Source organism: Rhyacophila brunnea, unplaced genomic scaffold, assembly GCF_057557595.1.
Source record: "Rhyacophila brunnea isolate RB1 unplaced genomic scaffold, BYU_Rbru_1.0 scaffold_10, whole genome shotgun sequence".
In the NCBI taxonomy this organism is placed as follows: domain Eukaryota; kingdom Metazoa; phylum Arthropoda; class Insecta; order Trichoptera; family Rhyacophilidae; genus Rhyacophila; species Rhyacophila brunnea.
This window is the reverse complement of record NW_028232752.1, coordinates 36,299,196-36,312,033: the sequence shown is the minus strand read 5'-3', so window position 1 is coordinate 36,312,033 and position 12,838 is coordinate 36,299,196. Positions and strand designations below refer to the sequence as shown.

The 12,838-nt window shown below is 33.6% G+C and overlaps 1 protein-coding gene across 1 annotated transcript; it reads left to right on the top strand.

The window, feature by feature from the left end:
* The first annotated feature begins 7,425 nt into the window (after nucleotides 1-7,425).
* Nucleotides 7,426-11,866, top strand: LOC147079169 (opsin, ultraviolet-sensitive-like). Its single transcript, XM_085955976.1, has 2 exons — nucleotides 7,426-7,567; nucleotides 10,755-11,866. Exons 1-2 carry the CDS (start codon nucleotides 7,426-7,428, stop codon nucleotides 11,864-11,866), a joined length of 1,254 nt encoding a protein of 417 aa, XP_085812102.1.
* Nucleotides 11,867-12,838: the final 972 nt, after the last annotated feature.

Here is a 12,838-nt window from a genome sequence, read left to right as displayed (position 1 = left end):
AACGAATCATATATTATAACATAACAATACTTATAAAAACTCATACTGAGCTTCTAAACAAATTCTTGCGGCGTCATGAGAGATATGATAGCAACCTTTCGTCATAATATCTAAGATGAAAATGCGATGTTGTACCTAACTCCCTGAACCTGATCCACGTGCTCCGGATGATTCAATAATGTCACTTAATTGGTCTCCAGCATCCTATAATTCCGCTAAATATCATCCATTCCCAGGGTGTAGGTATAAGGTAAAACCACCGGATGTTGGCATGATCTGAGAAGACTGGGAGCGATAGGAATTCTCGAAAACGCCTCGATATGTCCATATAATTCATCAAAGCAACGGACATGGACCGAGAAAATTAAATATAGCAAATTATTTATTATTATTAATTATTATTGCATTTTTTTAAAATCCATAATAATAAAATATACGACGAAGTAATCATTCTTCATTATGTCGTTGTAAATATTATATAATGGTGCTAATACTATCGAACGAAGGTACTTGATGGAATTTGAATATAAATTCTAATGGATTTAAGTTTTGTACTATTCTATTTTCGCGACCCGGGTTTCGCCTTTCAGCATCTTTAGGCACTATGTGCACTCACCAAAAGGTATTATACGGTGTATTTACCTTTTCTGTTTTTATACTCTTTCAAATTCACATTCCATAGTTCCGATTTGGAATGATATCGTTCAATTAAGTCGTCAGTGTCTGCCTTAAACCACTCTCTCTCCATTCTACTTATAATTTTCACAAAAAATATCAATATACACACGCCTGTCAAACTATGTGTTAGAAACTCGATATAAAAGTAGACGGTGGCTCAACTTTTGCGATTTATGTTTGTAAGTTTGAACTTGTCGCAGTATTGGTGTTTACATTTGAGCAATATAAATGGTGAGGCAAATATTAGGTACCTACCTAAGGATCTCACACATACGATGCAATTGATAGATATTTAGTGTAACTAGAGTTTATACTAGTTGAATTTGGTGTCAGACATAAATATCACGATGTAAGTATCCAGGTATAAACGTACCATAAGCGATGGAAATTAAGAATTACTGAGTTACTGAAAAGTTATTGCCAATTAAGACATTTAGACACTTATCTGATTATTACGTGATTTTGGCGGCTTAACATTTTGATTTTGAAAAACTTTGATGCTTATTCTATTTTCAACCAAAAGATGATTAAGTGCCGACATCATTGATTAGGCAGCATATTATTCCGAAAGTTTATTACTCAGAGTAGGTTCCTACTAAATATTTAACAGAATATTTTTTACATTGTATTTATTTTACTTATTTTATATACTTAACTGACTTCACTTAGGCTCTCTATATGTATATTGGTTATAAAATATGGGACTGTATCAAGGATAGGAGTAACGGAAGTGGGGTACTACGGCAAAGCAATGTTTTATATTTAGAACTTGTTTTTTGGCCGGTTATCAGGCCACTAATTTGCACCTAATTGTTACTATTGTATTTGTCCGAGCGGTTACGCGTCAGGTCCATAATGTCGTGGGTCTCGGGTTTGAATCCCAGGTCTGGATAATTCACATATTATTTTTCAATGCGTCTTTGGACACAGCGTATACACCTAATAGGTTGAGCAGGTGGCTAACATCAATTTCTCGTAAAAAAACAAAAATCTATTAATACAACCTCTACCAAGGCCTGAACAAAAACAATGCATGAGTGTGAGTGAGAAAGTATTCGGCACCCTTACAATCTTTGCGACACGCGCTAGAGTAAGACAAAAGGTCTACACATGTGTTAGTTAGTTTCCAACAATGTCGCTGGCAAATCGTGGTGAAACGCTTCAGAAAGCGTCCATAACCGCGAGCTCGTGTTGCTATAATTGCTGTTTTTTGTGGTAAACATAAAGTCAGTGGTAAATATTTTTAGTTAATTAAGTAGAAAAGATGGTTTTGTGTGTTGTCTTAAAATGTGGTAGCCGTACTGATAAGCAAGAAGATGGTATTACGTTTCATAGGTAAGTTGATACATGTTCGTGATAATTTATTTGTATATTATTATATATTTTAATATCAAGTGACCTAGTGTTTTTTTCGAAATAACTTTAATTATGCATATCTTTATCTAATGGTTGCATTTTCACCGCTTAACAATACTATATAATGTAAAAAAAATAGAAAATTATATTTTAATGTTGAACGTCTAGTGCGAGCACTTTGGGCGAGCACTAGCGAAATGATTATTCATAGGCCTCCGCAAAAAGTGGGCATGTGGTTAAAGTTGAAGTAACAAAAAACTGAAAAAAAATATTAGTAAAGATTACCTATAGTAGGCAATCATTTTATTGTTTTGCTAAAGAAATGGAATTTAGTATACATGTTGAAAAACTCCCGAGGAATAATCGATTTAGTGCCCTGTTTGTTAACATTTTTGCTTCGTGATTTCCTAAATGTAATTGGTTTATGAATGTTATTGTAATGTTGCTCCCTAATGGATTACAGATTCCCAAAATATGAACCAAAAAGGCAGAATTGGATAAATCAAATACATCGTGTCAATCCTTCCAGCTGGGCTCCGACTTCCAGTAGTTGTATTTGTTCCAAACATTTCGAAGCGGCATATCTTAAAAGAACGAAAAAAAGGGTATGCTTAACGTATGACGCATTGCCCACGCAATTTGAAGGATGCACGTCCTTCAACTTGTGTTTTAATAATCTGATTTTTTCAAAGTGATTTTCTTTGATCCATATTTTGTATTCGATTCGCTATTGTGCATGTCTATTTATATACTCTGTAGGTATATATTTTTACATGATGTGATTTCATACCTTTGAATTATTGATACTTGTAGATTAATATGATAATTTGTCAATTTAATATTGATTATACTCATGTACCTACTTAGTTATTTACTTTGTTAATTTTAATGTAAGTACCATATTATTATGATAATTAAATAATAATACATTTTGAAGTTTCTGTATTTATTATATTGAAGATATCCACCAAAGAACATCAATGAATATTAATAATTTTAATAATATTCCGTTTCTCCCGCACGCCTATGGTCTCGAACGTTTGTATACGCATATGTCCACTCACTCACACAACCAAACACACGGCACGCAGCTTCACTTACCAAGGCAATGTGAAGCGTCTATCTGTATCTATTGTCTAAGACCTCTACACTGTGAAGGGCCATATGACCTTCTGAGGATCGGACATAGTTTAATAATACCTACATATTATAATATTGTGATATGACACCGGTTAAAAAGTGATTAAGTATATTTTTAAATGTTTTGAGACTATGTCCGATCGAAAATTATAATATGGGCCTCTATAGAGTGGATGTTTTGTATTAACAGATTTATTTTTTTACGAGAAATTGACGTTAAATGTATATAAATAATAATTGAAGGGATCAGAGGATTATGTTACAAGCACCTACTAAGTTTGAAGTAGGTATACTGACTTTCAAGTTATTCTTCTTGGATTTTTTTCTTTAATAGTGATAGAAAATTCTATTTTTGTATCGTTCTTTATGAGACAACAACGAAATTGAAGGATATATGATAGAGAATATCACATAACATCTTCATATATCCAAAAAAACATAACTTTACAATAATGTTAAATTACATCTTTCTCCTTTTATCGTTCAGGTCCTTCAATTTATTATTGATTGACTATTTCATTAATCTCCTAATCTCTACAGATACAATACTCATAACCAAGTTACTTAATCTGCTATCATAACTAGGGCCCGGATTTATATGCTATTGCATGTTTTGTTAGAGTGTATGTACATCTATGAGAGTTGCACAGAAATCTGTTTTGAAAGATACAGAATCCAAAAATAAAATGTTATTGTGCATATAAATGCATATTTGAGACATTAGTGCATATTTCATAAATAAATGCATATGTTTGAATTATATATTTGAATTTATAATTTTAGTTTTTTTAAATTATTTTATCGAAATATAACTAAGTTAGGAAGGTAGATAGTTTAGTTGCACTTGCATTTTTAATGCTATCTCCGAGCTGTGGATTTATTAGAAAAATTGAAGTCAACTCAGGCACTTTTATTTAAAGTTTTCCCAATCGCCTCTGTGGACGTCGAGAGGTCATTTTCTGAATATAAACAAAATACTGACAGATACCTATGCGGAAAAATTTAATTCCAGAGCATAATATTGATTTTTTTTTCAGGAAAAAAACATAAAATAGTATTTAAGAATAGTTAAGTGTGTCGTTATTGATTTTTAAGTTATGTTTGACTTACATTGCATTTATTATTCATTTATTTGTACTTGTGAAAAACTATTTTGAAAATTGTAATTGATTAACTTTATTTTCATTGTTTGAATACTTGAACTAGTTATTCGATTTTTTGTCAGTAATATTGGGTGAAGTGGGTATTTACAAGTTTTTCCAACAAAAAATGTCCATCTTTAACTGCATATTTCTTCGGTTTTAGTGCATATTTTATTGATTTTAAGTGCATACGTGCATGCATATAATCATGTTTTTTGTTGCATATAAATCCGCTCCCTAATCATAACTAATATTTTGTATGAATATAATTTATTATTAGTGCCCCACTTCGTACAAATAATAAATGTCACTTCCTAAAGAAAAATAGTATTTAAATATACGGATTTTCTGAAATTGTCGATTTAAGCCAACTATTATAATAACGAATTGACACACGAAACTATTACCGCCGGTATAATATAAGATTACACTGTGAATTAGCATGGAGTGTTACGTTGTGATTATATTGAGATGCGCGTCGCGTACTGTTACGGCGACAACTTTAGTCTATGGTTTCGTCATTTTGCAGAATATTTTAAACACTCACCACCTCTGTAAATTCAATGATCGAGAGTGCGAGATTAGTATTTTGAATTATTATTCATTATTCATGATAATTTCAATTAATCAAATGTACGTTAAAATTACTTGCCATATTATATCCATAAATAATATTTTGAACAGAACCTAACCTGCAGACTATAGATAGATAATAGACAATATTACAATATACATAGTGATAATAGACACATGCAACCAAAAAACATGCAATCTTGACATGAATCAAACATGAATATGCATAAATAAGTGATAAAATAAAATAAAGTAATAAAAAATGATAAAAAAGCGTTCATTGAGTCATGCAGGTGTCGATGCAGTGCGGTACAACGTGAGGTGACCTCATTGTTGTTCTGGCGATTTCGGCAGATTTTGCTAACTGTCAATGTTCGTTTAAAGCTTCAAAATGTGCTACAGGATAGGAGCATCAGTCTGATAACATTTTAAACACCAAGAAAAATGACATTACACACTTTTTCTCCGTAGGGGTAGCTTACTGTGACGTCACGTGATCGTACGCGACGTGCATCTCAATATAATCACAACTTTATTATTTTATTGGGATATAATCAGAGAACTCAGAAATAATGGGAACTGAAATACAAAACGGGTAAGGCGATAGCAGGTAACCGACACGAGTAAGGAAGAATCCGGGATAAACTTACACACGTGTCAAGAATACGTTTTACGTCGAATACTGAAAACTGCTCTCGGTTTATGCATTTACGCTCATGTAATGTTGGTGTATTATACACACTATTGCACGTGCATAATGCGTGCTTCATTTTCGTAGGACACACACACATTCAAAACCCTGCATCAAGATGCGGCGTGTTGAATATAGCCTATCGGTATTCTATTTATTATCTGTTCTGTGGATATAATCGTTCACATCATTCTAATAGGCAGTCTTCGCCAGTTTTGATAATATTAAATCTCATTGTATTGTGATATTGTATTTGATTTTATAAGATATTATATAACGATTACGAGTATGGCAATTATTAATAATACATATTGTGGTACTGATGATACATTAATTTAACATAAAATAAAGTATGTCGAGTACTAGGAAACAATATAGTATCAAAATGAAATACTTATCCAGCTTCTGTAAAATATAGCACAGCTTTTGTAATACAAGCGGTTGCAAAACGATGTATTCATCTCAAACAAAGGAAGTTTGAGTACCTACCTAGAGATTTTCCACAATATCTTACTCTTTTCCGGATATCGCTACAGTCGAGTATACTATATAACATAAATACTATATCCTAGTGAGTGTTATCATTATTGAGGGATTATATACCGTTATAAAGTAAGTTTTTAGACATTTTTGTTTTTAATTAACTATTTTTTTGTTCAGCGAATAATTCACAAGATTTAAGAATGTAACATTCTAATAATTGAACATAATTTTGAAAACACTTTTGAGAAAATATGTTATAACCAATAGAGACAATCTTTTTGAAAAAAGTAATATACCCCGCAGGAATCGAACCTGCATCTCTCGGGTATCGTGCCCATGTACATATACCACTATGCTAAAGGAGCCATACTTAATTGCGACAAATTTTAAGCAATGGCTTTTAATATTCAATGAAGCGCTTTCCAAATTGAGCTACTATTGGCGATCGGCTTTTATTTAAAATCAAAGTACGTATTACTTTAATTACTAACCGACGTCACGTATCACTCCAAGATGTTTTGTTGTAACTTACTTGAACTTGCTAATAATTCTTAATTAACAATTTTTTTATAGAACGAATAATTCACAAGATTTAAGAATGTAACTTTCTAATTATTGAACATATATAATTTTGAAAATACTTCTGAGAAAATACATTATAACCAATAGAAAAAAATCTTTTTGAAAGTGGTATATGTGCGTGGGTGCGATACCCGAGAGATGCAGGTTCGATCCTGCGGGGTGTCTTAATTTTTTCAAAAAGATTTTTTCTATTGGTTATATTATATAATATATTTAGTGTTTTCAAAATTATGTATGTTCAATAATTTTTGTTTTTATCATCAGCCATTATGTATTAAGAATATCATATCATAATAATTAATAAATACCATTAGGTTTTAATTGATGCCTAGTTCATTCTATAAATGTTTCTTGAAGACATTCACGTGAATAGTGTAAATTATCGATACGAATTTCTATGAGTAATAATAATTGTTACAGTATGCTTTTCAATCCATGTTAGGTGACGCATATGAAGACAATGCACCGCCTCCAAGTCTTATTCTTGAAGTCATCTTCAAGTGTAGGCTGCGTGGAAATATCTTGCGATAGACAAAGAGGTCTAGAGATGTTTTCTAGTAACGGCATCCATGTCGTCAAATACCATTGTCAATGTGTATACTTCCGTGATACCAGGTATTGTAATTACCTGAGAAGACGCAAGAATACTGGCAAGCGACAGGTATTATTAGAGGTCCCGCGTGGTGTCCATTTACTTCGTCTATTAAGCGGACATGGGTGTTTAATATACCTATTTTACTTTATGTCCAAACTTTTAGACTGTACGTTCATTAATCAATAATGTTTTTCAGATGCAGATCATTGAGGACTCCAGCTAATACACTAGTGGTGAATTTGGCAGTCAGTGACTTGGTGATGATTTGCAAGACACCAGTCTTCATTTACAACTCAATTTACTTAGGACCAGCACTAGGACAAATAGGTAAGAATTACTAAACATTATAGGTAAGCCTTTTTACCCAGATTTTTTACAATATAAACATGAAAAATAAACGAAAAGCTGTATTTTATATCAACAAATATCATCATCTGATAAACTAGTAGTTAGTCAATTTTATTAATTCTTTTAAATTTGAAAACATACCTGTCGAAACTACAGTATAATTAAAATCACGTGCCAAGGATCACCGACTTTACTACATGAAGCAAGTCAAGAACAACATATTATTGTTTTATTGCAAAGTTCAGAGTTGTCCTTGTCAATGCCGAGAAAATAATATAATTTTAGTGCAATAGTGGGGCTCCACCTTCCTGGCCACTTTTGGCAACCCAGCCGTCCCCTGATGCCTTGCATGAAAGCAGATTGAGCGTCGCTTGGGGGCGGCAGTTACTCGAAGGGCGGCAAATCGAAGAGAATCATTAGATATATATATAGAAATAAGTACCTTAACTTAGTAATAACGGAAATATCTTTCCATTAAAAAAATCAGCTCACTGGTCAACAGGACTGTAATTTTTCGTCGGGTTCGCGATATCTAGTTTACTTTCATTGTCCTTGGACGTCCCGTCCTTGATGACCAGCAATGACGCGTGCATATTTGCGAGTTATATTTGGATTATATGTAGGTATATAAGTACTTACCTAATTAATTTATCCAAATATTTTTGCCAGTCATTCGCGAGTTTTGAACGTTGACAGGTGTATTTTTAAATGTACTTATCTGAAACCGCGGACCCGCAATATTGTTTATTGAAGAATATATGGCATTTAAATTAGATTTAGTGGTATTTTGTTAATAATGTATCCATACAACACATTTCTTAGATAGGTCCTGAAAGGATGATAAAAAGTATCTACTGTTTTAAAAAAAAAATGGTGCGGCTCTTTAGCGCTGCCTAGGGGCGGCATTTTATCTAGGGACGTCACTGCATGAAAGGGTTTTTAAAAACATTGTATAAAGTACCGAATCGTCTCGAATAGAATGTTTTATCATGACATTATATGAGTACTGAATTTCAAATATACCTGTATCTGTGAAGTAGAAGAAAATTGAGGGTAAAAACGTGACATAGAAAAATGACATACTTTTGACAAAAGTGCACTCTTTATATTATAGAGTAGACTACCATAATACAATACAGCCAACTCCGGTTTCGTCAAAACGAACATTATCAATTGTCAATAAATATAATATGCAGAAGAAAATTATTAGATGACATATATTAATTATAATGATATTGTATCAATACACACATAAGACCTATATACATACTTAACCTATAAACTTGAAGTACAAAAGCTTATAACAAAATATTTTTTAAGAGCGGAACTTTCCAATATCCATATTGAGATGAATTGTTAAATGAATTTGAGTGTGTGGACTGTTTTATAGACACGCGAATTTATTTTGACAGCAGCTGTCGGTGGTAAATGGTAATACAGAAGGGGGCACGTTCATAACAAAAATAGTCTTTGGTTAATGATTCCTTAACTCTATAGTCAGTATAGTCAGTCAAGTCATCCTTTTCGGCAACTTATCCTTAAGATTGAAATATTGGATTCTGCATTCCGCTCTAAGTTTTTTTTTTATTTCGAACAACCTGTCGAGTAATAATAATTAATGAGACATAAGTAATGTTTTATGAACAAAAAATATCATATTATTTATGAACAATTAGAGAGTTGATATGCAGCCTAATCTTAGTTATACATATATGCGAGATCGACATAATGAGCATCATGGTATTTTAATAAGTTGTACCTACTGATTCATATATATTGCATGTTGATTATAATAGCCCCTACCTGATTTGACCGCCTCTGTATGGCAGATTTTGCATGCTATGCCCAGATGAACACTATTGTCAAACAAGAACTTCTTGTCTACGTGTTAAAACTGTGAACTAACAAGCCTCTCCTATGCAGTTAATCGTACTTCCGTTTCAAATGAGGAACGCCCATAAATTTATCATTTCATTTTAAGCTTCCGCTGTGTACGGTTCTATCAATTTACGTAATTTGATGCTTTTTATAATAAAAATATATATAAAACAATCAGGAGTAGTATTAAATTTTTTATCAGTAAACCTTTGGTTTATTGCAAAGAAGAAAAGGAGTCGCATCTAAAAAGAGAGCTGATACATTATTTAAACACGCGTTGCTGCCATGACAGGTACGTCACTGAGAAGTCTGCCATATGCAACTACAGCGAATTCCGGTTATCGACGAGATCTTGTTGTCGGACAGTACTCATAAACAGTATATTCGGCAATTTTTTCCATGTGTAGATTGAGATCCTTGAAAAATTCGTGTTTTTTCCCCAATAGATGTCCAAAAGAATGCTTCAGTTCTAAACACGGACCCAAATGTCATTTAAAACCAAAACAATAATATTTTGGTATGTAATGATATTCGGGCCATACTTATTTTTAAACTATCGTTTTATATCGAACGCTGGCCGTCAAACTGTAGCACATCTCTTTGTCTTATGCCATTAGCATTGAGTCTCCATAATTAACCCAACTTTCCCAACCCAAATTCAAAATTATTTATTTAAATGAATAATTTATAAAACAACGTCTATCTAAACACCTTCACGGAAGTACAATATACCTATACCCTATGCAATAGTCTTCAACACAATTGTTGCCATTCCAATTGTCACTACAAATGGCACATTACAATATAAAACACATGAGCACTGTAATAAACTAGTCAGGCAAACGAATTTAGATATTATGTAGATATCTAAGAAATGCCAGTCATACATTCATAATAAAATTAAAATAAGTGTGCCTCGTTATTATTATATACCGTAATAATTATAAAATATTTATTATAAATTAATATCAAATTATATATTTCACTTCAATTGGAACATCACTGATTCTCAACAAAATAAACTTTGCATCTAAAAAAAACTTACATGCGTACAAAATGATATCAATAATGTTCCACAGACAACGCGTCATTAGGTGTTAATGCTATACTGTCATCCGTTATTGGTACAAAAGCTCACGGCAGTCATGTATACTGTATGCGTATAATTTACCGAATAGAACAATATAGAGTAAAAATGCGAATTTTATTAGATCTGCAAATCTTTTGTAAAGGTACGGCCAATAATTATTTTCCCTAAAATAGTTTACAATATTTTTCTTTTTTGCAGGCTGTCGCATTTACGGCTTTGTCGGCGGACTAACGGGAACAGTCTCCATAGGAAGCTTGGCCGCCATCGCCTTCGATCGGTACACCGTCGTGGTCTACCCGCTGGAGCCGCTCCGCAGCATCACAGGACTCCGCGCCAAGCTGTCAGTGGTCCTCGTCTGGATATATGGAAGCTTCTTCGCCAGCATTCCCGTCTTCGACTTCGGCCTCGGGCGCTACGTTCCCGAAGGTTACTTAACGAGCTGCAGCTTCGACTATCTATCCGATGACCCTAAACATAAAATATTCATATTCGCTTACTTTGGTGCCGCGTGGGTTCTGCCGTTTGTCATTATTTCATTTTGTTATTTTAAAATACTCCAAGTTGTAATAGCTACTAGGTCGTTGGGTAGAAAACAAGCTGGAAGTATGTCGTCAAGGCACTGTAAAGAGCAAGAGAAGAATAAGACGGAAATGAAATTGGCTGGAGTGGTTATTGGAGTCATCGGTTTGTTCTTTGCGGCTTGGACTCCGTATGCCATTGTGGCATTACTTGGAGTTACAGGTCAAAAAAGTTTCATAACACCCGTCGTATCCATGGTTCCAGCTATGTTTTGCAAAATAGCTAGCTGTATCGATCCGTTTGTTTACGTTGTGAACCATCCAAAATTCAGACAAGAATGTCAGAACCTTTTCATAAGTAGTAAAGAGCGTCGCCGACGCAGCACCGTCCGCCAAGGTTGGTCCACTGGTACAGCTACGAAAGCCGCTCATCCAGACCAAGAGATAACAGACGAAGATGACGTGGAGGTTTTAGAAATGGGAAAAGTTCCTTATTCGAAGACTCCAGAGTCGCAGACGCCGATCGACACAGCCAACACGACAGCAAGGCGAGGCATAGGACGCTCCAGCGTGACTCCTGTCGAAAACCGCATCGAGACTATTTCTTCTCAAACACACGTAAGTGCCTCGCCTGTAATGACCCAACTACCCACCAGTCTGGAAGACAATGTTCAACTTCAGCCGCCTTCGTGGTTTGTCAAGCCGCAGTTTGACAAAACGAGAGGCAACAGCATACGAAAAGTTGTAAAATCATTCCAAAAAATGAAATCTGATGATTCTCTCCACGCTTAAAATCGATATCAATACATATATTAGAAAATTGACCAAATTTCATATCTCACGCAAGTGCTGAGTTTAAATATTATATATTGAGTGGGCTTGTTAAGACGCCTAAAATAAGATATCTAAACATAGTGTAAAGTAATGATACTTACTTAAAGAATGTAGAATGACATTCGTGATATATAATCGATCTCCTTTATTATATACTTATATTTAAATATATATACGTGTTTCAGTCATAATCTCGGCGATAAACTTCTCGACAGCCAAAATCACAACAGACCAACAATACAAGAGCTGCCCACCGTAGACGCAACATTACATTATTTATTACTTGGGATCGTTGTCTATTTACTGTTGTAAATGCGGGTGATCAAACATATTTGGACGCTTCTAGTGATGATAACTGAAAACGAAAGATGTATTAAAAAACGCAGTGCATTCACATATGTGGACACTATTAATGTTGCCTTTATATATTATTACCTCTAGACGCGGGGCGAGATTTTCAAGGTCAGTGGAATCAAATGTGTGTAATGATGCCACATTTAATTGCACAACTTTATGCATTTATATATCAAGCGATAAACTGACAAACAAATTAGGCTACCTATATCAGTGGTGGCGAACCTGTGACACGCGAGATAGTTTTGCACGGCACGCGAATGTTCTATTTTTAAGAGAAAAATACCTATAACAATTGTATTATTTTGTATTATTGTAACAATACGCATTGTATTAAAAATAGCATGAATATGACCATAAAATATAATGTAATAATAAGATGGGACCCTGCAACAAATTCACATTTTTTTTACTAATTAATTATTATTAATTAATACAGTTTAAATTGTAAATTATCAAAAAAAAGTCTCAAATTGCAAGCTTCGTATTTTTCCGCTAGCCGCCTCTGTTGGTATAAGGATCCCCCTTAATACAAATATATAATTTCATAGATTGGTCGTTAGGCTTTATGCGTCA

Bases quoted from the DNA above. Each gene is read 5' to 3' on its own strand.
- LOC147079169 (XM_085955976.1), top strand. From the start codon at position 7,426: ATGTTTTTCAGATGCAGATCATTGAGGACTCCAGCTAATACACTAGTG. The intron at 7,568-10,754 runs GTAAGAATTACT...TCTTTTTTGCAG, and splicing joins ACCAGCACTAGGACAAATAG to GCTGTCGCATTTACGGCTTT.